Source organism: Nipponia nippon, unplaced genomic scaffold, assembly GCF_047370975.1.
Source record: "Nipponia nippon isolate SJK-2023a ecotype South Korea unplaced genomic scaffold, ASM4737097v1 scaffold_25, whole genome shotgun sequence".
Lineage (NCBI taxonomy): Eukaryota > Metazoa > Chordata > Aves > Pelecaniformes > Threskiornithidae > Nipponia > Nipponia nippon.
Window position 1 is genome coordinate 507,675 of NW_028262342.1, and position 27,752 is coordinate 535,426.

General features: G+C 50.2%; 1 protein-coding gene across 1 annotated transcript in view; it reads left to right on the top strand.

The window, feature by feature from the left end:
- The window catches only part of LGR6 (leucine rich repeat containing G protein-coupled receptor 6), a 149,553-nt gene extending 140,037 nt beyond the window's left edge, over positions 1-9,516 (top strand). Inside the window, exons 17-18 of the mRNA XM_009463305.2 lie at positions 5,993-6,073; positions 8,056-9,516. Coding sequence (XP_009461580.2) covers positions 5,993-6,073; positions 8,056-9,293 — 1,319 coding nt within the window. The 3' untranslated portion in view covers positions 9,294-9,516. The remainder of the gene's footprint in view (positions 1-5,992; positions 6,074-8,055) is intronic.
- Positions 9,517-27,752: the final 18,236 nt, after the last annotated feature.

The window sequence follows — 27,752 nt, forward strand, 5'->3', positions numbered from 1 at the left end:
TGCAGGGCAGAAGGGGTTCCACCGTTAAAGATGAGCAGCGCTTTCTGTTCAAGAGTCAATTTATTCTGCACTCCAAAATGCACTTCTGCATAGACTTCCATGAAATCTGTTTCACAAGGCCAGCAGAGGAGTGTGCAAAGCACACCTCCTGCACCCAGACTCACAGCACACCAGCAGCTCCAGGCGGAAAGCTGCTGTGATCCCTTTGCAAGGGAATCTCAAAATAATGTGAAGATAAGCACAAGCCCCTTTGCTTCCTCTGTAACTGCTGGAGAGTGGAAATAGCATTTCAGGACACAGCTTGGATGCCGCATGTGTTTATATGTTTGTGTAAATATAGAGGCCACATGAACTTCCAAGGTCTGAAACACCCCGTAGGCAACACCACCTCCTGCTGTGTGCCTGTAGGAGCTGGGGAGAGGGCTGAGTCCCTGGGGAGCACTTGACTCACCTGCTCCCGGGAGCACCGTGCACCCAGCCATAACCAGGGGCTCTGCAGGATCTGCTCCTGCATCCCAAGCGGGCAGGACTGGATCTGGAGACAGATATTGACCCAGAGCAGTTGGATTCTGTGTGTTACAGCAATGACGGGGGGCAAGGTCACCCAGACACTTCATGACACAGCCAGTGAGTGAATCACAACCCCGGCGTCCCTGCTCCTGCCACTGCCCTGCCCCCGTCCTTCACAGACTAAGAATAAGCTTTAGCGATGTAAAAAGTCCAGCCAGAGGCTAGCAAGTGTGATTCCTACCAGCATGACGTGGCTCCTGGAAGCATGGTAGGTTGGTGGTTACACTGGGCAGACAGCACAGAGGAGCCATATGTTACGGTCATTGCTGCAGGAATTTCTTCTCAGCTGGGTCAGATTTTCCATCGTTAATGCAGCCCATACTTTAACAGTGCTTGTGCATATAGTTGGGGTGTTTGCCCTGCAGATTACAGCATCTGTGAGAAAACCTGGTTTGCGGCCAGGGCCCATAGTACTGCTTACAGACCTGCTCTTGCTGGGCACCAAGGCATTTGATGTCTCAAAGGATACTCTCTCCTGGCCCTGTCAGCAGACCAATACCTCCCACAGACTCCCAGGCCTCCAAGCCAGTCTCAGCCTCATGGATTATATGTGTGTTCACGAGATATTAGGACCAGAGGGGAATGCTGACTGATTCTAAGATGTGCCAGATGAGACTATCAGCAGCTCATAAAGGCTCACATTTTCAGATGTTAAAGCACTGGGTTTGTCTTGAAATATCAAATCACAGAGGTGCAAACATGAAATGCACAAGAACATCCTTCCTTACTATGTGCAGCTTTTGCAGATGACGCTCCTTACCATTCAGCAATGCATGGTCTACTTCTGACAGTGAGGGTTTTGTGATATTGCTATTTTACTTTACTTTACTAATTGTTGCTTTATTTCTGTTCCCAGTGCTTCCTTTCTGATGGCCACCAGTGGTATTTAGCTGTGTTATGTGCCTCTTGTAACACTTCCTCATTAAAGAGGAAAAAATCTCCCAAACATTCCTTCCATACAAGAGATAAAGTGGTCTCGTTAAGAGAAAATAACTCGGGGCTCTGTCCCTGCAGAGTAGAGCCAGGCTCATCAGGGCGCTTGGATGCTGTGGGAGAACTGGTGAGAGGGATGGGGCATGCTTCCAGACGGCCGTGTCCTCTCAGCCTTGCATAGTGCTTCCAGCAGGGACCGAGGAGCCCTTTACAAACAAGTCCGCAGAACCTCACAGCCGGGCGGTGAAAGGCAACTTGTCCCAGGACGCTGTGTAGGGGTGAGAAATGGGTCCCTGGTGGCACAGCCCTGCTCCAGCAGCCAGGCAATGCTGCCTCCCACAGTGTGTCTCGCTCCCGCATCCAGCACCCATCCCTCAGCGGAGCCCAGCACCCAAGGGACCGTCTGGTGCCAGCCACAGAGTGCACGTGATGCCCCGGAACCCGTGGCCAGCTCAGCTCTTTCCCATCCTCCCAGGGCCCCAGATGCCTGGGAACCCCCTGGACACCACCCAAGCGTGTCCATTCACATCCGAGTACCAGCCACCCGAGGCCCAAAGGAGCGTGGTTAGTGCATGTCTCATCACTCTGTCACCTTGTGACGACAGATATTTACGGTCCCACTTCCAAAATTTTTGGTGCTTGGGATATGCCTCTTTGGATTATGATTGGCGGCATTTAGCAGATATCCCCTGCTCCAAGCCTGTCCCGTGTGGCTGGGCAGCAGCCCAAAGATGACTCGGGGGCTTGTCACACAGGACATCCACCCATCACCCCCCAGCAGCTCGCTCCTGCCACCCGCCCAAAACTGGCTGCAGAAGGGGGACAGGCAAAGTGCAAGTACTGCCATGGCCATGGGGCACTTCCATCATAGTCCCAGCACGCCCCTCGGGACCACTGGTTTGAGGGTGGAAGGGGATGTATTTACTTATAAGCATTTGTTTGCAATAATGGAACGGAGCTATAGAAAGTGAGAAGAGAACACATTGGCATGGTTATCCTTGACAACAGGGCACTGCTTTACCCAGTCCAGCACCTCCAGTAGCTTGTAAAGCTGACTAATTAACTTTGGCATCCATCTGGCAAACCCCGGAGGGTCCTTAGAGCTACACTGTTCCTGCTTCTGTCATTCAAGGATACTCAAGACCTCCAAAAAGCACCTACCCAGGCACTCTGCAGCCACCCATGCCCTAACTCTGAGGGAGGGAGCAATTATCTGCAAACCCCAGGTGGAAGTGCCCTGGCCAAGGCAGACAACACAGAAGGGGAAGAAGCATCCAGCCCAATGTTTTTTGTTCTACCCCTTCTCCAGCAATTCTCCTCCTCTTCCTCCCACTTCGGTGTTGGTACAGCTGGCTGAGAACCATTTTCCATGGAAAGGGCACTACCAGCAAAGTGGGGTTTTTCCACAAAGCCTCAGAAATTGGAGGCACCTTAGTGAAATTCAAATAAATAAGGGCTACTTCAAAAACAATGCAGGCTGCCTTGCTAGAACACAACAGCCATTTTCTTTTCTCTACAGTTCCCAGGCTGGGACAAGTACCGATTTCCAGCAAAAAGAGGTACATTTTCTGCTTTGAATCCCGCTGTGCTGGCCAAAGATTGCTTTGCAATTCACAGCTAGCTCAGTAGTCCAGGCAAAACAAAAGATTGCTCCTTCACTTCATGCAAATGTTTAACCTATGCTCAAAACCAGCTTTTGTGCATTCTGGCCCTTTGAAAAGAAAAGGGATGGGGACAGATTACACTTTAACATTACCATGGGTTGGGTGGCACGGGGGCACAGAAAGTGCAGGTCTCTGCATTAATTTGAGTGTCGTGACTGAACATCACAGCCTCCGCACTGTGGATGGAAAAGACACTGGAGATTTATAAGACTATAAAATACAAGGAGGAAATATTTTTCCATCCCACTGTGAGTGTTTTCTTGCCAGCCTTCAAAGCAGCAGCAATATTTCAACTCTTATACAGACAGATTTAAAAAATGGCATTTTTTTCCCAAAGATCACTGAAGCCAAGAAAGCCACAACGCTTGTCAGGAGGCACTAAAGATAGCACGTTATTTGTCATCATTCTTTAATCAAATAACCCCAGTTGTATTTTCAAACACAGGCAGGGAGCAGACCTCATGAGAGCACCATTTCTAAGCAGATTAGGCAACTAAATCCCACTTAGGTTAGCCATATCTTCAGCACTGTGGAGACTCACTTTCCTGGCCAATGTCTCAGGTGCACACCTGGGCACCAGCATCAGTCCATATCATCCAAGGGAGAGCTCATCCCACAGCCACAGATCCAGCTGCCTGGCTATCGGGCTGTGGCAAGCACAAAACATGTCCTTTCCCCTTCCTCCCACCCACAGAAAACCCTCCAGAGATCTCCACTGGGAGCAGAAGGCCATGCAGGGGCCATGCATGGGGATGGCACACTTCACTGGGTAAAAAACTGCCTGGATGGGTGGGCCCAAAGAGTTGCAGTAAATGGAGTTAAATCCAGTTGGTGGCTGGTCGCAAGTGGTGTTCCCCAGAGCTCAGTACTGGGACCAGTTCTAGTTAATGTCTTTATCCATGACCTGGACGAAGGGATCGAGGGCACCCTCAGTCAGTTTGCAGAGGACACCAAGTTGGGTGGGAGTGTTGATCTGCTGGGGGGCAGGGAGGCTCTGCAGAGGGCCCTGGCCAGGCTGGGGCGATGGGCCCAGGCACTGGGTGAGGGGCAGCAAGGCTCAGGGCCGGGTCCTGCACTTGGGGCACAACAACCCCAGGCACCGCTGCAGGCGTGGGGAGGAGCGGCTGGGAGCTGCCCAGCAGGAAAGGACCTGGGGGTGCTGGTCGACAGCCGCTGAACATGAGCCAGCAGTGTGCCCAGGTGGCCAAGAGGGCCAGTGGCATCCTGGCTTGTATCAGGAATGGTGTGGCCAGCAGGACCAGGGCAGGGATCGTCCCCCTGTGCTGGGCACTGGTGAGGCCGCCCCTCGAATGCTGTGCTCAGCGCTGGGCCCCTCACCCCACGAAGGCCATGGAGGGGCTGGAGCGTGGCCAGAGCAGGGCAGCGAGGCTGGGGCAGGGGCTGGAGCCCAAGGCTGGGGAGGAGCGGCTGGGGGAGCTGGGGGGGCTCAGCCTGGAGAAGAGGAGGCTGAGGGGAGCCCTCATCGCTCTCTGCAACTGCCTGAAAGGAGGCTGGAGCCGGGGGGGTCGGTCTCTTCTGCCCAGGAACAAGCGATGGGACGAGAGGGAACGGCCTCGAGCTGCGCCAGGGAAGGTTTAGGCTGGATATTAGGAAAAACTTCTTCACCTAGTAGGTGAAGGGTAGTCAGGCACTGGCACAGGCTGCCCAGGGAAGTGGTTGAGTCTCCATCCCTGGGGGTATTTAAAAGCCGGGGAGATGTGGTGCTTAGGGACATGGTTTAGTGGTGGGCTTGGCAGTGCTCGGTTAACAATTGGACTTGATGATCTTAAGGGTCTTTTCCAACCTAAATGATTCTATGATGGTGCAGTGGGACAGCAGCTGTCCTCACTGTCTCCCAGTGCTGTGAATCGGAGGTAGTTTGAGAGAGGAACAAGGAACAAAGCAGAAAAGCATGTCTTGGATTAAATTAAGAGGATGCCATTCTCCTTGGTGATGACCTACACCTACAGGCCATCAATAACACATCTGCGGTCTCAGCCCCATTCTCTTCCAGCAGCTTCTGCTTCGGCCAGGGAGTCTCTGCCTGACCCTCAGAGAGCCCAGCCCAAGGTGCAGCTGCCAGCACGATGGAGATGCTGGCCCAGCAGGGTAGGCTCTGAGGGCAGTGCAGTCTGGTTGCATAAACCCCACGGATCCAAAGTCTGCAGGCATGGGCAATCAGTCTGCCTTTAAGCAAATCCAGGACTGGGAACCTCCAGGGTTAAAAACAAGGCACTGCAGTCCCAAGAAATCATAGGACATAAAATAAAGCAATAAAAGTTGGGTTCTCTTGTCTTTTTGCTTCTGAGCCGTTTGGTGGTGGTGGTTGCTGACGAAGAATTTGTGCTGCAAGTAGAGGCTAATGGCTCTCTTTGAACAAAGCTCCAAAGTCCTTGTTGACGAACTGACGTTGGACAAGGCCTGCCCAGAAAGCTTCCATTTAGAAGATGTATTTGAAGGCTTTGTTTTCTGTAACCACATAGGCTACAGTATTTCTTTATTTTTAATAAAGCATGCTGGGAGGAGGGATCCGCAGTCACACAGCTCTGGGATCTGGGGCTCTTACACTTCAAATGTTGGGAGTAACCTAAAAACAGAGGGTTGGCCACATTGCAACCCACCAACGTTTACAAGACCTTCTCCCTCTACAGCAGTGACTGCAGGGGACAAACTGGACACCAGCAGCTACTTTGAACCTGTGGGCTGGGAACTGACCAGGAAGGTCTGTGTTGAGGACAGGCAGTGGGAAAAGCTTCTGGCCCAGCTAGCCCCGATGGCCCTGCTCGTTCTTCTCTGAGCATCGTTTCTCGTTGTTTTCTCCTCAGATGACCTAGATGCAGATGACCTCCAGATGGACCTTGAGGAATCAAAGCTGCACCCCACTATTCAGTGCACGCCAAGCCCCGGTGAGCAGCCAGGGTAACCCTTTGAACACAGCTGGGATCCTTTGAGCTTCTCTAAATCCCCAGGCTCCCACAACCCTTCCTGCAGTGTCTCACAGACGTGCAGACCAGAAGCCTGAATGGTTGGGCTTTGGCCAAACAGGGGACAAGTAAGGAGCTTCCTTCTCCCACTCAGATGTAGCTGCCCTCCTATGAGGAGAGAACAAGGTCATGGTATCCCTGATCAGGAATCCCAGGTATCACCAGCTCCTCCATCCACAAACTGGCTCGCAGTCAGACTCTGGCTCTCGAGAAGTTCCTGTTCCCTTGCAGGACTTAGACTTTGCTTTGTCCCAGCCAGCCCAGAATATTGCATGACAAGACCTTGTCCTTGATATCCCAATCATCCTTGCAGCACTGCAAACTGCAGGGGTACTTTACTCTGTTTCCTGACAAAGGGTGAGAAGGGAGGTGCTGGACTGCACGCAGACACTTTCTCCTTACTTCCATCAAAAACATGCCAGTGGGCACAGGCTGGCTGGGACATGAGGAAGCTGCCTTCTGATTTTGTCCCCGTTCACAGCTCAGTGGTGTCCTGCACAAGCACAGGTGGAGGCTGGAGAGGCCTGGGTCCATCCAGGCAGCTGTGGGACACTGGCAGGGATGGAGTTTTCTCCACTTTTCCCACTGAGTTTGCTGCAAAAGAGACAAGAAGGAACAAGATTTTAGTAGAGGGCATGCCCCGCTGCCTGGCTCTCTGAGGAAAGCCAGCCTCAGAGGTGCTGGCTCTCTGAGAAAAGCTCTCTGAGGAAAGCCAGCCAAAGACCTCCACCCACTTTGAGCTGAACAAGATTTCTCAGTTTCCTCTAATTTCCTTTGCTCTCTACCACCTAAAACTTGGCCCGTCCTGTTTCTGGTTTTGCTGAGCTCCCGCCCTGAGCCCCGCACTGTAACATCTGACTCCCTCCCAGAGGCAACGCTCTCTCATTGCAGCATCTCTCCCCACTCTCTTCTTTTTCCTTTGTCAAACAGCATCCACCACCAGTCCCCTTTTTACCCCTCCATGACCTTCCCTTCTCACTCCCCCTTCTCCGCACGTCCATCCTCCACCATTCTTTCTCCTGACATCCTCCCACTTTCTCCTTGCCCAGGCCCCGCTGTCCCTTCCCTGCCACCCCAGCTCCCTCCCTCTCTTCCTCTCCACCTACTGCCTCTCTCTTCTGCTCTAACACTTCATCTCATCTTGGCCATCCCCTCCATGCAGCAGTCATTCATGCAGAAACAATAAGACACCACTTAGCCAAGGTCTTGAGTATAAGGGCAGAGGTTGGCAATGTCAGAGCTGGATGCAGCATCCTGACACCTCTCACATGTCTCCACACCACTAACTCCAGGATCCCACTGGGTATGTGAGAAGGAGCAGCTAATGGCAGAGTGGCTCAAATGCCAGGCTGACACCAGGAGCGTTAGTGGGTCTGGAGTCCCACAGAAATGTGGATTGTTATGGTCATGAGCTCCTAGGGACAAAGGCCCACCTGGAGCTCAGACTCTGCCCCACTGAACAGCATAGGGCAGGTGGGACATGAGAGCAAAAAGGCTTCGCCATGCATACGGTCATGGGGTGGCAATGCCAGGCCCCAACCTTTTTACATTTTGGGACCTCTGATAAGTTTGCCATTTCTCACATTTCACATATCACTTTTCCCTGCACCTCATTTCTGCCCTGGACAAGATCTGAGATGAGGCCCCAGACAGCATGCCAGAGGCACCCCAGTGTGGGGACAGGAGCACAGGGGAGCTGGGACAGAGCCAAGAGGCAGCACTGCTGCAATCCCGCTGCAGAAGAGGGCAGACAATGTTGTATGCTCCTTTCCAGCCCACAGCATTCAATAGACAAGGGGCTGGTGGGGTCAGGAGAGGGCTGGGATCTGGCCGCTGCTCCAAGCAGCACCACTAGAGCAGAGCAGTATATTCGGAGTTTAACTTTGGGTTTTGTTTTCTTCCAGGTCCCTTCAAGCCTTGCGATCACTTGTTTGAGAGCTGGATCATCCGCCTGGGAGTCTGGGTCATCGTTCTGGTCTCGGTGCTCTGCAATGGACTGGTCATTCTGGCTGTCTTTGCCTCTCCCAGCTACCTCTCTCCAGTTAAGTTCATCATCGGTTCCATAGCTGGAGCCAACATGCTGACCGGCATTTACTGCAGTATGCTGGCTCTCGTCGATGCCCTGACCTATGGCCAGTTTGCCAAATACGGTGCCAGATGGGAGACCAGCGCAGGCTGCAGGGTGACGGGGTTCCTGTCGGTGTTTGCCTCCGAGGCTGCCATCTTTCTGCTGACGTTGGCTGCTGTGCAGTGCAGCATTTCAGTCTCTTGTGTGCGGGGCTACGGAAAGTCACCCTCCTTAAGCAAGGTCAAGGCTGCTGCCTTTTGCTGCCTGTTGCTGTCCTCTGTGGCTGCCGTTCTGCCTCTCTTCTCCATTGGGGAATATGGAGCATCCCCTCTCTGCCTCCCATATCCCATCCCAGATGGGAAACCAGCCACCCTGGGCTTCACTGTGGCCTTGGTGATGACAAACATGCTCTGCTTCCTGACTATCACGGGCACATACATCCGACTGTACTGCAACCTGCTGAAGGGGGAGTTCAGTGCTGTCTGGGACTGTGCCATGGTCAAGCATGTGGCCTGGCTGATCTTCACCAACTGCCTCCTCTACTGCCCAGTGGCCTTCCTCACCTTCTCCTCCACACTCAACCTCTTCCTCATCACCCCAGAGGTCATCAAATCCGTCCTCCTTGTGGTCCTGCCCCTGCCCGCCTGCCTGAACCCCCTGCTCTACCTGCTCTTCAACCCCCACTTCAGAGATGACCTCCGCCTGCTGAGGCAGAAGGGCCAGGACAAGGGGAGCTACCCCCAGTCCTGCGGGGTTGATGACATTGAGAAAAGCTCCTATGACTCCACCCAGGCTCTGGTGAGCTTCTCTGACATCGACCACATATTCGAGACACCTGATTCCCTGGGAGTGCACCCCATCCTCGACAGCTACAGCTTCCCCTCCATGACGCTTGTCCCCTGCCAGCAAAGAGTGGGCACCAGGGGGAAGGAGAGGGGCTTCTCTGAGCATTGTCCCTGCCTCAATGACAGTGAGGTGCTGATCACCTCAGAGAGTCAAGATCCAGCTGGCAGCAGCCTCCGGATAGCCTTCTTCCCCTCCCCGCCCACACCGCCCTACACCTCTCACTTATAAACCTCCTCCGAGTAGCCATGCCGAACAACCCCACACCACACACTGTGGGCCAGCCCCAGTGCTGGGTGGCCAGCAAAGTGACAGCAGGCTGCTCCATGTACAACCCGTCTACCCTCACCCCTCATCATATCTGCCTGGGCAACCGGCACCACTCTGCCAGCTGCCACTCACCTGGAAGGGCTCTGACTGAGCTCCAGATACTCAGGGCTGGCCATGGGAGGAGATAAACCCCCTGCACGAATGTTTCCCCTGCTAGGGACTGCCTGGGAGAGAGCCCCACCAGCTCAGGAGATGGGTCAGGGAGACCCTCCTCCTCGTCATCCTACAGCATCGCAAGCCAGGAGGAGCCTGCAGCAAAGCCCAGCATGTCTTCTCAAGGCGGAGACGTCTTAGCAAACAAAAGCCATTGCTCTGTGGCAGAAACACATGGAAATGGCCGACTGCAATGATGTGGCCACCCGTAGGGACCTCAGGCCTTGTCCTCCAGGGTCCTCCACAGGTCCCACAGACCCCTGGAAATGGGCTTGTGTCTGCCCCACACCATCGACTGGAAGAGCAGAGGAAGTGGGTCAAAAGCAGTGTATCCATGTGTGCACCTGAGGTTTGGACTGCCTCCATTTTGGGAAGCTCTGCTTCATCCACTGGGAGCCTCATGGGTTGGGCAGGACCCCCACTTTTAGATGATACCAGGAGCTGGGGATGCTCAGCCCCTCTTTCAATCTGGCCCACAGTGTCTAACAAGGGGTCTTTGAACCCTAAGGCAGCCAAATCCAAACATCTCCACAGAGAAATGTACGTGCTTTGCCTGAGGTCACTCGGCAGCGCCTGGCCAGGGTGCTCAAGGGAACGCTGCGCTCCCTCCACCTTCATCGCTCCCTCCACCTTCCCACGCTGCAGCACACCCAGGGCACTCCTGCCTACAGCCACCCAGCTCCTGGTCAGGAGCACTGGAAATGGGGTCTGGCTCCCTCACTGCCCCCAAACCTCAATCCTGGAGGAGGCTGTTGGTTCTTGGGTACATGTCCTCCAAGCAGAATAGCCATTTTGGGGGCTGCATTTGCCCTCCCCTCTTTTAAGGGCAGCTCATGTAGAAGGAGGGAACAGAAATCAGCCTTGTGGGATGATGGCTTCAGGAGGACACAAGCCACTGGGAACAGTCTCAAATTCGCTCCCTGCAGCTCAGGGATCTCCCAAATCCAGCCTCTCCATCCCAAACCCTCCCACTGCCGCCCAACGCAGCAGGGAGCCCGCGGTCAGAGCTCAGGCCCTGGGCAAAGCTTTGGTTCTGCTGACATTACTGCAGCTGTATAAGTCATTCAGTCTTGTGAGATAATAAATGAGCCCCATTGCTGACCAGTGGCTGGCTTCTGTCCTCTTGCATGTGAAAAGCACCTTGTTGGTTCATTCAGTGGCTGGCTGGCTGCCTCTCTCAGCCAAACCAGGCTGCTGCTGCTTGGATGTTGTCTGTATTGCCTGAGTGAGGACTGGGAAATTGCATTGTGTCCACATGAGCTGGCACCATCCTCCCCACCCCTCTTCTTCAGAGGGAAGAGCCAAACCGCCTGTCTTTATGCAGCAGAATTACATCGCCAGTGTCCCTCTCCAGACCCCATGGACCAGACCCACCTGGTTGCACCCCTGATCTGCTGCTCGGCTGCATCTAGTGTCTGCGTTCATAAACTGCATAAAAGTTTAGGGACATCATATAACAGGGTCTCCCAGACAAAGACAGACTCCCCGCCAGAGCCTAGCTCTGCTTCCCTTCTCTTCACATGAGACCTGTGGTCTTAGCTCAAGAAGAAAAACTTGAGATCTCAGCAGGAAATCAGAGGAATGAGATCCAAAGATTAGAGAAGGGGATGGGAACCCCAAATTTAGTGACAAAATCCAAAGCTCTGCTATGCAGTCTGGTGGGAACTATGAAAAAGTAAGCCCTGTTGTAATATTTGAATCCTGATCCAGACTTCTGATATCCTACAGATGCTCAAAATCAGTTCTCATGCTTGGCTCATTAAAGACGCAACCATTTTGTTCTGTTTCCTTAGGGCTGCTCGTGTGCACGTAACTGGGAAAGATTCATATCTAGTTCCATTTGCAGAAATAAAGTGCTCCTTCAGAAGTGGGATTATACATCCCCAGCATAAATTCAAATTCCTCAGCATGTATCCTAACTCCATAAGGAAATTCCTAATTATAAGACATCCCAAAATAAGCCCCACTAACATTGACACAACGAGCATCATTGCAAGTCACAGACCAACGGCAACACTCGCTTGCCTGAAATCCCCTGCACTGCGCTGCTGCCAGGAGTATTCATGCCACGCTAGCAGGCGTTAAGGTACCCAAACGAACACTTGACAGACAGCTGTCCCCAGTGGATGGCACACATGATGTCTCCATGGGCACTGGGCCATCAGGGGACACTCACACAACATCATGGTAGCAGGAGCTGAGCAGGACTTGGGACAATAAAAGCAGGATGCTGCATGGTCGATGTAGCAGAAATTGAGTCTCCAGTTGTCCCAGCTGGTAGATAGGGTTCCCAAAACGTATGGATGTTATGGACACTTCCTATACACACGTCAGTGTGCATGGACAGGCTGCCATGGCTGTAGAGACTGTGGTATAGAGCCAACAGCTTCCTCTTGGGATCACATGAGTTACAGCCCTCATCCAACCTGCCTGTCCATTACACAGTCTTGGCCTAACTGGTCACATCCTGCTGTGATGTTGCCATATGTGTCTCAGGTGGTGACCACCACGGGGTAGACCAACTCACAAACAGCGTTACAGACGTCCTTCATGATACTGAACACAGAGGAGCAGGTGAGTCTGAGTTCAAGACTGGCAGGCGTCTGGCACAGCTTTCCAGGGCTCGCACTCATCACCTCTGGCGCTGGCTGAAGAGGAGGAAGAGCATCTGAGAGTGCCCAACCCAGGAAGAGCCTGAGATAGCGACAGGGTTGATGCAGGCACAGGCACTGTCCTTCCCAAGAGCAATAACATTTCCCCAGGAAGCTGTGGAAAACTTCACTGTGGGGCCAGGTAAAAGCCCTCCAGAGCACGCGGGCCCCTGGTAGTCAGTGTGGGACTTCCCACCCCCTCTCTCGCAGATGAAGCAATGGCCAGCAGCCCTGCTGGTCTTTGTGCTAGAGCACAGCACAGCCCGGTGCAGTCCAGCGGAGCCCTACAGCACCTCGCTCCATCCCTCAGGGCATCCACAGCAGGTGCTGCCCATTATCCTCTGCTCACCCATAATCCCTGCTTCACCCTGTCTTCTGCCTCACTTGTGCCTTCAGGCACACGCCTGGAGGATGTCCCCTGTGAGACAGACATTGCCTATGCCAAGGAAAGGCTCCCCTGGGGCAGGAGGGACTGAGAGAGAAGCAGACCACCCCAAAGGGCTTTGAGCCCAGAAAGCAGACACGCTGCAAAGCACAGCAGCATTCATTGCTGTTCAGTGTGGAACCTCTTCCCATCAAGGGTCCGCAGGCTGCCTCCAGGGAAGCTCTGGTTTAGGGACATGGTTTAGAGGTGGACCAGGCAGTTAGGTTAATGGTCGGACTCAGTGATCCAACCTTAATGATTCTATGATTCTATGGTAAGACAGTCACCCCTCAAAGCCAGTGCCCATCTCATGGCAACCCAGGAACTGTCTTTCCTAAAGAGAACAAAGCTACTGGGTACAGATCCTGCGGGATGCACCAGCCAGCACCCTCTTTTCTACCCCGCAGAGCCAGCTCTCATCAGGGTCAGAGCCCTTCCTCACAGTACGCCTGCAGAGGCCAGTCTCCTCGCTTAACTGAGTATAAGCTTGTCGTGGAGCAGGGATGAGACCTGTTCCCTCTGCTTCCCCGGGGCCACAAGGAGCCCCTCAGAGCCCATTTAGAGCAAACACATCCTGAAGCCCTCTCTGAGCTGTGGTCCTGGCAAGATTACTAAGAGCAAAGGAGGGAGCGTAAGCACAGAACATGTTCAGCCCACAGAGCTGCCTGAGAAACAGTGAGAGCTTATGGCTCTGCAGAGATGCAGGAAACAGAAACCAGCACCCTCCCCTCTGCTATTGCAGGCCATAAATCCAGAGTATGAGTGCTCTGGCAAATGCTCATTAAAATGCCTTTCATCACATCTCCAACAGTGTACACGTGACTTTCCACCCCACCAATCACTAAATTCAATAATTACCAAAACCAAAAGTAAAATCCTACACCACTCCATCTCCTGTTTTAGCAGCTGGTTTGGCCCTTGCCGGTGCCCGGCTGACCACCTTCAGGCAGCTCAGCCCTCTGCCAGTCATTAGGTAACAGGGTGACCCTGCTGCTCCTCAGGCAACACAACAGCCTGGATTACCCAGTCCCATGGGCAATCAGGAGTCAGCTTGGACTATGTAAACCGCTGCTGGTCAACCAACAGAGGTGTGAAATGACTTCAGCAAACCCAGAACAGAGGGAAGTTCTTGCTCCCCATTCTCCACCAGCAAGAATTCATAAGGCTGCTCTTCTGCCTCCTGGATTAAGCTTTGGCAGCAAGATATCACACTGTCTGGATACCTCCCTTCCAGATGATCCTCTTCCAGGCCACCAAATGTTAGCATGGGCCTCCCAACAGCAACCAGAGGTCCTTGAGGCATCCTGAGCTCTTTTCCTTGGAGACAGGGCTCTGCTGGATTCCAGCCTTTGGAAGGGGGTGTATGCAACTAAGTGAGTGAGAGAGAAGTTTAAGTCTGGGCCCCATCCCTGGAGCACATTTGCTCCTGGTTGGAAGAGGTCTGGCTGCCAACCAGCCCCAGACAGCAGCCAGTGAGTTGCACCTCATGGTTGGACAAGTGGAGCTGGGCTGTGAGTCCCAACGCAGTCAGTTGTCAGTGTGGTAGACTGGACTGGCAGTCCCCACTCAGCTTGGTGGCCCTGGGTCCCCTCTGACGTACCAGAGGTTTCCAGGAGCGGATGGTGGCACACTTTGCAGGCGCTGCCTGCAGCAGCCTGAGTGACCAAGAGGGCACAGAAGGGACACGTTGAAAGGGAGGAGAACAAGGCCACGCTGCCTTGTGGGTTACATTTTGGCTGATGTGGCATATTCCAGGCAGAGGCCCTCTGGGTAGCTGGATGACATGAGAAGCTGCTCTGGAAGCCATTGTCAGGGCTGGGCACCTTTGAGGTTTCCCCTGCACGTCAGCAAGGCACTGTCAGGACACCCTGAAGGGGAGAGCCAGCATGTTGCAGGGAGGATTTTGGCCCTGAGGGACCCGGAAGCATTGTCTAACAAACAGGACAATGTAGAGACGGTTTGTAGGCACTCTCAGATGTCAATTTTTCACTTGTCCAGCCCTCACGGCTGTAGATGTGCAACTCCTCTGAAACAAAGCCAGTGAAGCAAGCACCCTACAGTATTATTTTTTTCAGTCTCATTGGTTTTTCCACCAACGTTGTGATTTCTGGAAACCTGAACCATGATGCAGAACGCTTGGGATGGCAGCACGGCTGCGGCCGTGGGAATGCAAATGATGAGAAGCAAGCTCTGCATGAGATCGCGATATCTGGTACTAGCCTCCTTGGAGGCCAAAGAAAAACAGAGATATTTTGGAGAATGCAAGCCCATCTTCAAGACTGAGACAGACTACAAGTCAGGTCTGGCAGCTGACCTCAGCAGTTTCAGGTTATATCCTGAGCTACCAAAGGGTTAATGCCTTTTCCCTACTCCCCAGTGACACAAAACCATATTCATATTTTCAGACAATCTCTTCCAAACATGCTCCAAGAACCATTACTGTTCAAGACCTGACTGGGAACTTCCAAGTTATCTCATTCCCACAAAATTTGGTGTTTTGAGCTCCTGGAAGCAAAACCAAGGCATTTCATCTCAACTTTTTGTCTGTGAATATTTCGTTAACTCTAATTCCTGCTAATTCCCCAACATTTCTTGATATGGACACTGCGCTCCCAGCCCTGCATCCCCACGCACCTCTTCCTTCCATCACAGACCCTGGGAAGGGGATGCTGGCTGATGTAGGCACAGACAGTCCAGAGCCAGAGCATCATGGGGACCAAACATATTGGCTTTTGTTCTCAAAGTGACAGACCTTGTGATCTTCAGTCTCCACTGGCCATGGTGTAGGTTTCCCTTGTATCAGCTGCATTCTGTGGTGTCTGTCAGAGTTTCGGGATGGAGGGGTCAAAGATGGGCAGACTGGCACAGAAAAAGGTGAGATCTGATGGATGACCTCACAGAGGACTCTCAACTACAAGAGACACTGGGTTTGACCCCAAAAAGAGCAGGGAGCCAGGGCAGAGCATGGAGCAACCGCCTCGTGGCATCTTGTGTTGCCAAGGAAATGTCATAACACACTTCACTCCTTCCCTGCTGGGCAAAGGCCACACCGCTTTCATGCAGCAGAGAGCTGGCTGTCCTACGCGCTCACAGCCTTCAGGCATGAGTGGTAACTGGGTGTTCCTAGGAATGCAGTCAGAGCCACAGATCTGTCTGCAGTCTACCTTGCTTCCAGCTGTATGCTTCCCATACCCGGAGGAGGGAGAGGCTCCACTTTGAAAGGGTGATAGGCAGGAACATGGTGCAGAGGCGGCAGGTTTGCAAGGGGCTGAGGAGTTAACAGTTTGTTCTGATTCCTCTGGGAATGCCAGTACACTCTCCCACTACTATGCTGGGAAGTATTCTGCTGGGAAGCAGAAGTATTCTGGGAAGTATTCTGCTAGGAGATTTCTTAAACCTAGGATGAAAGTAACTATGTGCAAAGTCTCTCCAGTTATGTTTCAAGGTATACCAGTACACTCGAGATCCTCGCTCATTGTCTTCTCTTCAGATGTATCTAGGATGTCATTGTGCAAGCGAGTGTCAAGTTGACCCTTGGAAAAAAATCATAGGAAAAGCTGAGTTCCCAATGTGAAAAGTCAACCTGGAAAAAAGAAAAAAGCTCCAGCTTCCTGAAGGTTTCAAAACTGGAGTAACTTCCTTGCAATTAGTGAGGAAGAAGAGTCACAGTCCCATACTGGCCAGTCATAAACTGAGTCAAACACCTTGACCTCTTCTGTGGCTCTTCCCCCAAGATCCAAACGTCTTAAAGAATTAAGGCTTGGCTGGGGCAGAGGGTGTCTGAGCAATGGTCACTACCTGCTATCCTAAAGGGCTCCCAGGGGACAGATATTAACAATGCACGGGTGCTTAAAGATGCAGAAAGACATGCTTTCTGAAGCACTTTGGTATTTACTTATGATTGGAAATAAACATCTAGGACTTGTATGACTGCTAGTAAGGCCTCAAGGTGGAGTGAACGGTGGAGGGAGTTGGGGAATGCTGCAACTGGCTCTTTTCTTCCCCTTATGTTCACTGGGATATGCTCTTTCTGCAGCTCCATAGGGAATCAAGCAACAGTCCCCACTTGGGATCGGAGTTCCCTTTGTCTTTGTCCACTCAAGACAGTTGGTGTGTATGTAAGAATGCGGACAGCACTCTAATACCAGAACTACTCCAGCTAGGGCACTCTGCCCTTTAAATACAGGGTGCAGGTAGATGCAGCTCCTGCTGCATCCACACACAGGACACAGAGCAAGTAATATGTCCCTGCACATGGGCTAGCCAGCTTCCCCATGCCAGAGTCACAGAGCTCTTGAAATGCTCTTGAAATGCTGGTCACTTGACGGGAGTTAGGACTAAGTGCGTCCCTGAGAGTTCCCACCGCTCTGCCTTCATCTGGTTCTCAGGCACAAGGATGCAGAGAGAGCATTGCATTAGCTACCTGTGGCAACGTGGCGGGTTGACCCTGGCTGGATGCCAGGTGCCCACCAACGCCGCTCTATCACTCCCCTCCTCAGCTGGACAGGGGAGAGAAAATACAACAAAAGGCTCATGGGTCAAGATAAGGACAGGGAGAGACCATTCTTCAATTACCATCATGGGCAAAACAGCCTCAACTTGGTGAAATTAGTTTAATTATCAATCAAATCAGATTAAGGTAATGATAAAATAAAAACTAAATCTTAAAACACCTTTCCCCCACCCCTCCCTTCTTCCCAGGCTGAAATTCACTCCCAATTTGTCTGCCGCCTCCCCGCAGCGGTGCAGGGGACAGGGAATGGAGGTTGGGGTCAGTTCATCACATGCTGTCTCTGCCGGTCCTTCCTCCTCAGGGGGAGGACTCCTCACACTCTGCCCCTGCTCCAGCGTGTGTCCCTCCCACGGCAGACAGTCCTCCATGATCTTCTCCAATGTGGGTCCTTCTCACAGGCTACAGTTCTTCACGAACTGCTCCAGAGTGGGCCCCTTCCACGGGCTACAGTCCTTCAGGAACAGACTGCTCCAGTATGGGTCCCCCACCGGGTCACAGGTCCTGCCAGCAAACCTGCTCCAGTGCAGGCTTCCCACAGGGTCACAGCCTCCTTCGGGCATCCCCCTGCTCCGGCGTGGGGTCCTCCACGGGCTGGTGGATCTCTGCTCCACCGTGGACCTCCATGGGCTGCAGGGGGACAGCCAGCCTCACCATGGTCTTCCCCATGGGCTGCGGGGGAATCTCTGCTCCAGCGCCTGGAGCACCTCCTCCCCCTCCTTCCTCACCGACCTTGGTGTCTGCGGAGTTGTTCCTCTCGTATATTCTCGCTCCTCTCTCCAGATGCAGTTGTGGAGGGTTCTTTTCCCCCTTCTTAAATACGTTATCACAGAGGCACTACCACCACCGCTGACAGGCTCAGCCTTGGCCAGCCGCGGGTCCGTCCTGGAGCCGGCTGGCATTGGCTCTGTCGGACAGAGGGGAAGCTTCCAGCAGGTTCTCACAGAAGCCATCCCTGTAGCCCCCCCCACCAAAACCTTGCCACGCAAACCCCATACAGGCAAGTATTGCTCAGAAGCAGCAGATGATGTCTCGTTCCCTCCAGAAGTGATGAACAGCAGCTGAAGTGCTTCCTTGAACAGCCTGAAGGGAAGAGCAAAGCACCAATCTCTTGACTGGCCCAGCAAGAGCCAAGAATATATGCTGTGCTGAACTACAAGCTAGGGGAACATCTTTATTCTCCTTTCTCAGCTTCCAGTGCCATAAACTATTCATAAATCTCTCTGAATGAGATTAATTAGCATGTCTCACGCTTCTCTTCCATTGCATCCCATCACAAGAGGGTATCTGTATTCAAATCCACCCAGAAGTTTTTGTATGAATTTGTCTTTCTTGGCAAGTACTTCCAAATCATCACTTCCTCTCCTCTTTATACTCCAGATAAGCTTCTTCTGCCTGCTTAAAGGCTGTCATTTTTGTCTTCTCCTAAATTTTAATAATACCACTATTAAATATCATACTTTTTTATATTGTTCTAGTGGTGGATAAGAACCTATCAGGCATAGTCTGCTTTTAAAGATAAAGCATTTATATCATTCTTATCACTTATTCTTAAGAATAATTCCACACTATTCCTAATCTACATCAAGAATAATCACAAAATCACAGAATCGGAATCATTGAAGTTGGAAGGGACTTCTCAAGATCACCTAGTCCAACCTGCCTACTCAAGCAGGGACATCTACAGCAGGTTGCATCCAGTCAGATTTTTAATAACTCCATGGATGGAGACTCAACAATCCCTTTGGACAATCTATTCAAGTGTTTGACCATCCTCACAGTAAAAAAGTGGGGGTTTATGTTCAGATGGAATTTTCTGTGCTTCAGATTGTGCCCATGGCCTCTTGTGCTGTCACTGGGCACCACTGAGAAGAGTCTGACTCTCTCTTCTTCATGCCCTCCATCAGGTATTTATACACATTGATAAGATCCCCCTTAGCCTTCTGTTCCCCAGGCTAAACATCCTAGCTCTCTGAGCTTCTTTTCATATGAGAGATGCTCCAGGCCTTTAATAATTTTTGTGGCCCTTCGCTGGACTCTCTCCAGTAAGTTCATGCCTTCCTTGTACTGGGGAGTCCAGAAATGGACACAACACACAGATGTGGCCTCACCAGTGCCGAGTCGAGGGGAAGGATCACCTCCCTCCATCTGCTGCCAAGGCTCTTCCGAATGCAGCCCCGGCTGCTAGTGGCTTTCCTTGCCACAAGGGTGCATTGCTGGTTCGTGGTCAGCTTGTTGTCCACCCAGACCCCCAGGTCTGCAGAGCTGCTTCCCGGCCAGTCGGTCTCCAGCTTGTACTGATGTGTGGCATTATTGGTATTCCTATGTAAGCCTATGCATGGGCAAGAAAAGACTCTACATGGGCTGCTCTGTCTTTCTATACTCTGCAAATGCTATTGTGTGTATATTTAATTTCAGGCATGTGCATGCACATACACAAATATCCAGTAACCATGAATATGTGCACATTATTCACTTATTGCTATATAAAAACACCTTACCTCACCCCAAAGTCTTGCAACTGCCATCCTAAACCGCCTTGTGCATCATCCTGAGAAAGGAAGAAAATTATTCTCTGCTGCAGTGTGTAGAGCTGGGCTTATTCACAGCCTTAGTGCAGAGCAGTAACCAAGCCTTCTCAGCACAGAGCGAGGGGATTAGGGATTTCTCTACTGCAGCCAACACTGTCTGTTAGAGAGAGGACACAAAACTGGATTAGCATGGCAATCTTATGCTCTTTCCAGAGCTGTGATTCTCACCTCCCAGGTCAACCTATGACACGTGTCTGTCTTTTGCCAAAATGTTGGACTTTTTCTGGCATCCACAACATCAACAAGCCCAGTTCCACTCGCCACGGCTGGTATCCTAGCACTGTGAAGTATCAAAATCCAATGACGGCAATCCCATTTACAAGCATGCATTAACTTGTAAAGGGAGCTGTACTGGTGGAACTTCAAGGTTAGGAAACCATAAGAAACAGGAACTAGAACAGCTTACTTTAAATCACAGCATCCTGTCCTGATTCACCTGATAGCATTTTGCCCATAGCCCTCATCCATATTTTTTCTTTGAGACACAAAAGAGCAATAGATACTCTTGCATTCAGTGGCCAAAGTCAGATCTGATGTTTACGGAGGAGCACATGGCAAGCGGAGGAACATGTAAAGCTTCAGTTAACAGCTGAAAGGTGCCAGTTCTGCTGCGAGAACACTAAAAGGAATCAAGCCTATGGCAAGAAATCTCCTTCTAGGCTCCTCTGGGACTTAATAGCAAGCAATTAAGAAATTTACTCAACATGCTGAAATAATCTCCTTTGGATTTACAACTTCGTTATTGATTGCACAGTGTGGCAATGGCTGGGTAAAGGCTGGGACGCAGCAGTGTTCTTCATGGATATCATGCAATGAATGTCACCTACTTTGAACTAATGCTAATATCATGTAAGGTCATAACTCCAAGAAGGGAAAACAAGGCATGCTCTAGACGGGCATACTGGTGTCCATAACATGGAAAGTAATGGGACATCTTTTCCCCATTAAAAAAATCGAACATGCTCTTTCGTTACTCATTGCAGTTTCTATCACCCAAAAATAAAAGGGCAGAAATGCCAGGCTGCCAAAGGCCTTCCTTTGACAGTGTTAAGCAACTGCTCATTCATTTATGACTATCATTACAAATGGATGGCGACAATCAGGACAATCAGAATCCATTTTTTATTTAATCCTTTTCAAAGCGTTCTGAAATAAAATAAAATATAAAATAAAAAGCAAGACCCACCAGGGGACACGGGAGACACATTCTTCATAAGGAATAAAGCACTGTGTTTGAAGGTAATGACTAACACCACATCAAAGACAACAGCCTCAAAACAGAGGGGATTGGCCAACCAGTCAGCATCCACATAAACATCATAAGATCTATTTCTTTAAACCGATTAGCTGATTTTCCTGAAGTGTAAATCAAGTTGACAGCAAAGCCATCTACAAACTAAGCACGCATTTTCCCCTCTTCCTGATGACAGCATTTTCTTTGCCTGGGGAGAGACTGGGTTCTTTGAGGTATTTTCTCCTTTCCTTATCCAGCAGCCTGCGATAGCCTTAGAGACAAAGAAAACTTTTAGCCTGGAGGACACGACTCATAGTCCTGATCCTCCCATTGTCCAGCTCAGGGACCTCCTTATGCACCATATCACGCTCCCAGCCTGCGTGTCCAGGTTTTCCTATCACACCGCAGAGGGACAGAAGGGAAGCAGAGGGAGATGCACAGTTGGTCTCATCTTAACATAACACTTGACCAGAAACATTGAGGGGCCTGTTGTTTGCATATAACCATACTTTTTAAAACTTATTACTACAGCTTTCCCAGCCAAGATGTAGGAGAGAGCAAAGGGCCAGGAACTTTGTGACTAGAGGAAAAACTAGCTCCTCCTCTCAAAAACATCATCCTACATCCATGTTTACACTGTGGTGTGTGGGAAAAACTGATCCTGAATGGCTGCCAGTCTAGGGATAAAATCCAGCAGCTGCTCCACACCACCTAGGAACTGTTCGAGGTTAATTGTGAATGACGACAAAAACAAAAAAGGCTAGTTTCATTAGGGATGATTTCCTGAACCAGGGGAAGAGAGGAGGATGGAGCCAGACGAGTTGTTTTGGTGGCAATGCTAACTTTTCCTAACATCAGCTGTTCAGGAAACTACAGCCTTCAGCAACACAGCTAAAGTGACCCTAATCCTCAAGGAAAAAGCAGATGTGAAGTTGGGCCCAAGTTTGCCATTGAGGTTAAAGGGGTGCCCAAAAGGAGTCCTTGCTCCTACACAGTGCTTCACCGCCAGGCTCCTCCTCTCCTTCGCTTTGCAGCCCCACATAATGGAGCCAGTAAACAAACAGAGAAACAATTGCACCAAAAATTCTGCAGTTGTTTTAACTCCAAGCCCTCAGGAAAAAAGCCTTTTATGCTTTTAATTTTTTGTCTTTCTCCTGCATTTTTTGCCAATTGAATCAATCAATTAAAATAACTCAATTATTTTCCTCTCCCACCTCCTCCAAGCCACCTCTTTTCTTCCTTCTTCTCCCACTCTCACACTTAGATCTTTATTTTTCCTCTCTATTTTTTTTTTTTTTAACTTCTGGTTTGGAAAAGTTACATAAGCAGAGTTTCACATTTCCTTTTGCCACCACATTGAACACATTTGAGGAACACAGTGAAGTGAATTTCACCCTGGCCGCACACATGTTCAGTTACATTAGGGGCAAAGGGAAAAAAGACAAGAAGGCAAAGCAGTTTCCAGTCCAGTTTCTACGGCGTGGCTGGCCTTTCTCTGCCTTGCTGTGACTGGCTGGTTGTTTAAATCCTTCACCCACCATCTCTCTATCTCCACTTCGCTGCACCACTTCTTCTCTTCTTGTTTCGTCTCAATCTTGTTTCTCTTAACCGATTCCTGCTACATACACCTCTTCATCACCCCGTGCAAAATAAAATAAATTATAAGAAAACAGAAATAAAACCGTGCTGCAGATCTGAAGCTGCCAGGTGTAAGGCAAGCAAGCAAAGCTTTCAAGAGTCCAATACTCTCTTTTGACAAACTCTGGTGAACAAGGAACATCCCCGAGCCCCTGAGGCTTGCAGAGGACAAGGGTCTTGCTCTGGCTGTGAGGTCTGTCCTGCCGGAGCCTGTCTGAGACAGAAGCATTAGTGGAACAGGCTGAGGAGATCTGTGCCATAATGGCAGAGGGGCTGAGGCCCTGCACACTTTGCAGGGAGCACGAGGAATGATGGGGAAATGCTGACAAGGCTGCACCTTGGCCAGTGTGAAGAGAAGCTGCCATTCCCAGGGGAGCCCCTGCCTGTCAAACAGAGGCTGAGATGGTCCCGTCGCTTGCAGTGCTGACTGTTCCTGTGGCCGAAGCAGAGCAATGGTCCTTTGGCTTTTACTCCCATCACATAATGAACAGCAGGAGCCCTCATCTGTCCTCCAGACCTCCGCTGAACCAGCGCACTGAGGCTGGGATTTTTGGAGGCCAGCCAAGCCATAGAAACTGGACTGGAAACTACTTTGCCTTCTTGTCTTTTTTCCCTCAGGTTTATCTGAAAATCCCAGTCTTCAAAGAACAGCAAAACACAAAGGCGAGAAGCCACAGTCAGATATCGGCACATGCTGCACCACCACATTCTTCATACTCCCACATGAGCAAGAAACGGTAGAAAGATTTTGCATCAGAGAATTTGTACTGCGCAGACAGTTGGCAATTCAGTAGCTCCTAATCTCCCTTATCTGCAGACAGCCGACAGATATCTTTAGCAGTTCGAATCAGGAGAGGGGGCAGAGAGCAAAGCCACGGAAGCCAGGAGAGGTACCTCGTAGGAAGAGGTGTTTGAGAAGCAGACCTCGTGAGGTCTGCGTTCCAGATCACAAGTAACGGATACGAAATCCCACCCCCAGGTCACTCACAGGACCTCACCTCCCTCTACACAGCAGCTCTGGCAGGAGGTATTTCCATCTCTAACTTAACTAAAGCCTCTGACTTACCTCCCCCAAATGCCTGCAGTCGGCTTCTGAGATTTCACATTGTCTCTGAAATTTCACATCGTCAGACATCTTCTTGCCAGTACTTAGCAGCAGCCTCCTCCGCCTGAAATATCTGGTATGCCATTGTCTCAGCTGTGATCAGGAGTAAAGATACACCCTCAAAATCTCTTTTCCTCCTTCATAGCAGTCCTTAATGACAAAGCCTTGGGGAGTTTATAGTGAAGTGAATTGTATCAAGTAAGTGAAAAAGAGGACAAAATCAACATATAAAGTTCTTCATCCTAAACTGATGGTTTGTGTTCCAAACCCTGTGTCCAGGGAACCAACCCTCACCTCTCAATGGCTCCCACATGCTTAAAAGGAAAGCAGAAATGACAGCTGTCTCACCATGTGCATACTGTAGGGTGAGATGCAATTCACCTTCCAGAAACAAATCCTTCCAAGCTGAAAATGCCCTTTTTCACAAGACATTTTTGCTCCAGTGAAAATTTCTTCAAGAGAAAAAAAAAATAGATCCTACCAGAGGTTAGAGCTCAGTCAAAAACAGGGAAAGAAGAGGTTAAATAATGGCTGCTGAGCTGGATGAGATTCATCTTACCAGACTTAGTGAATCTGGGCCATTTCAGTGTGGGCTGGAGAGTTTCTGGATTTGAAAGGGAAAGAAAAAAAAATTGGACCTCAGCTAACTGAAGGCACCCAGGCAGCTCCTGCTGGGTGCACACACTCTTCCCAGAAAGCTTGGTGCCCGCTCCAGTGTGGTTCCGCCTCTCCCCAACCAGAAAACCCTCAAATCGCACCACAGGTCCGCTGCTAGCTGAGTCCTGTGCCCCAGATTGTCCATCCCCCCAGCAGAAATATCTCTTGCATCCAGCACAGTTGATATGACTGCAAAGCATATTGCATGACCCTTCCCAGATTACACTGCCATCTCTTGTGGATCACTCTGAAGTTTAGGGCCACAGTGACACCCATGAGCACAGGTAACTTTCAAGGTGACAATAACCTTTCTGGAAGGAGTCTGAGCCTCCTACAGCTTTTCTCACTGCCTTGCATCAGACAGGAGAGGTTCAGACCTGCAGGCCAACTCCACAAGCAAGGCAGCCATTAAGGACAGGCACGTTCAACCTGTCTGGCAAAGCTTTGTGGGGCCTCTGGCTGCACACATATATGTGATGGACTTAAAAAAAAAAAAAAAAAGAAAATAAATTCCATTACATTTCTGGCAGTCCATAATATTGGGGAACTTTCATTTTCTGGTGAGTTCATTTTTCCTCTTCAGCATGATCTCTTATTTACCAGAACTACAGGGACACGAATTATGGCTTATAGAAACATAGCTCCATAAAACTTTAAAGCACATTAAGGCAGCAATCTTCCCTGCATAAAAGGCCTCCTATCCATTTCTCACCCAACAACCACATCACTCAAAGCACATCAACAGCCCCATTGCGTTATTACAGTAAAAAGAAAAAGCCTTGTGGCTGTTATATTTAAACCTGTACTAGAGATACATGGGTATTACCTTTTTATTCTAGAGGAAACAGGTGTCCAGAATGCAATATCAACAGAGGAGTCTTTACAGAAAAAATTTGCAGCTATCTAGGCAAGATTCTCAAAGCATCAGCTTTTTCACCAGTGTATAGGCATGAAGACATCTGCCTTTTCAGTTTTGCTTCACTTTCATCTAGGCCTTTTGGTTAATGAACAAATAAAACGTGAACTGACATAGTTCCATATGCCCTGGACCTTGTTATCTAACATCAAAACACAGACCGGTTTAGAAACAACATTGTAAAGCATTCTGAGTTGCAAAACACAGCTAAAGGAAGTTTCACCTTGGTCTGGTGAACTACATAAAGATCCTGGAGCACTAACCCTACACAAAAAAGCCATGAAGATATGTTAGCAAACACAACAGCACCAAACAGAAAATCTCGTAATGTCAGTTTATGATTTTGAAATAATTTATACTATTCCAGATATGTTATAACAGTAACCAACCTGTCCACAAGATCTTGGAGACACAAGATCTTTCTAGACACAGAAAACTTAAATATAAAAAAACCCCTATGATATAACATATGAAAAGTAAAAGTAAATGCTGGAGCTTTTATGGTCTTCAATAGGATGTTTAGATTAAACTAGAATACAGCCCTGTATGCAGAGAGATGAAAGAAACCTAAAATAATTTTGGTCAGACCAGCCCTCTGGAAGGCTCCAGTCTAACTCCCTACACGAAGCAGGACTAATCCCAAAGAGAGATAATGTTGCTCAGCATCTTGCTCAGTTAAGTTCTGAAACCCATCAAGGATGAGGATCCCACCAGCTCCCTGGTACCTGTCCCAGGGCTGCACCATTCAAATGGGGAAAAATTTTGCAGCAGAATTTCCCTTGCTGAAATTTGTGTCCACGACCTCTTGCCTTTTCAATGTGCACCTCTGCCATGGCCACACATTAGCTAGTTGCAGACAGCAAGATCTCCCCTTTGCCTTCTCTCCTCCAAGCTGAAACCCAGCTCTATCAGCCTCTCCTCATGTGTCCCGTGCTTCAGCCCCTGACCATCTCATCTGGACTCTCCATATGTCGATGTCTTTCTTATGCTGGGGGACCCCAAGATGGACACAGTACTTTAGGCGTGACCTCCTAAGCACCAAATGGAGATGAACAAACACTTCCCTCCACATGCTAGCTGCGCTTTTATTAATGCAGCCCAGTATGCGGTTGACCTTCATTGCAGCAGCATCGCTACAAGTATGTATGGGAAACTGTGTCAGAAACCTTGCAAAAGCCAGGGGAGACAGCACCCACTAATCCTCCATGCACACAGCCAGTCATCTCACTGTGGAAGGTAATTGGGAAGATTTACCTTTAGTAAAGCCACATTGACTGTTCCCAGTTACCTTCTTCTCCTTTGTGTGCCTTCATGTCCTTGGACATGGTTTCAAGGAGGATCTGCTCCATCATTTCCTGGATCTTCCTTCTTGCCTTGTTTGAAGGTGGGTGTGACACTTGCCTTTTTCACGGCAGTCATCAGAATCCTTCCCCAGCTGCCAAGAGTTTTCAAAGATGACGTAGAATGGCCTTGCAATGACATCAGCCAGCTCCCTCAGTGCCCTCAGGTACATCCTGTCTGGCTTCACAGGGTCATGTATGGCCAGTTTCCTTAAATGACCTATAATTTTATCTTCTTCTAATGTACCTCTCTCTCCCAAACTCCGCGACTAGGCATGGAGACCAGGGAGGCCATGCTAGTGAAGCCTGGGGCCTTTTCTATGTCCTTTGTCAATAGGACACCCAACCCGTTCAGCAGTGGGCCAACATTTCCTAACTCCACCCCTGCACATTCAAGCAATGTTTCTACGTTCCTTCTGGGCAGCCCAACCCTGCTTTCACTTTCTGTGCTCTTCATTTTTTTATTTGAGCTTAGTCATGAGTTCCTTGTTCATCCATGCTGGCCTCCTGCCATGCTTGCTTGACTTCCTGCAGATCATGCCGGGCCTTTCTTCTCTTTGGGGCGGTCATCCTTGAAAATTCAGCAGCTTGCCTGGGTGGCTTTGCCCTCTGAGGGCAGCCTCCATTGCAATCTCACCTGACCCCTGAACATGCCAAAGTCCTATTTCCTGGTGTCAGCATTGTCACTCTGCTGCTTGCCTTCCTCACTTCTCTCAAATCCACCAAGTCATGATTTCAGCAGCCAAAGCTGCCATCAGCCATCACACCCCCAAGCAGTTCTTCCTTATGCATAACTAGCAGATCCATCGCCTCCCCTAGCTGGCCTGCCTAGCACTTCCATCAAAAATGAAATGACCATTAGACCTCATGGCGAGGCTCTGTCTGCTTTTTTCCCCTCATCTTCTGGCCTATGAAATCCCTGTCTGAAGCCTCACAAAATCATGGGACCTCTGCATCAACTGCACCGGGGCCCTCATCATACTGGCTAACCCTAATACCAGCAGAATGAAACTCAGTTGCAGGGGAGGGGGGGCAAAAAGCCTCCACAACTGCAGGATCTAATTCTTTTCTGTGTGTCCTCCCATCTGGGGACAGATACCTCCTGGACAGCATGCACCAGACACCTCCAAGGAGCGCTGGG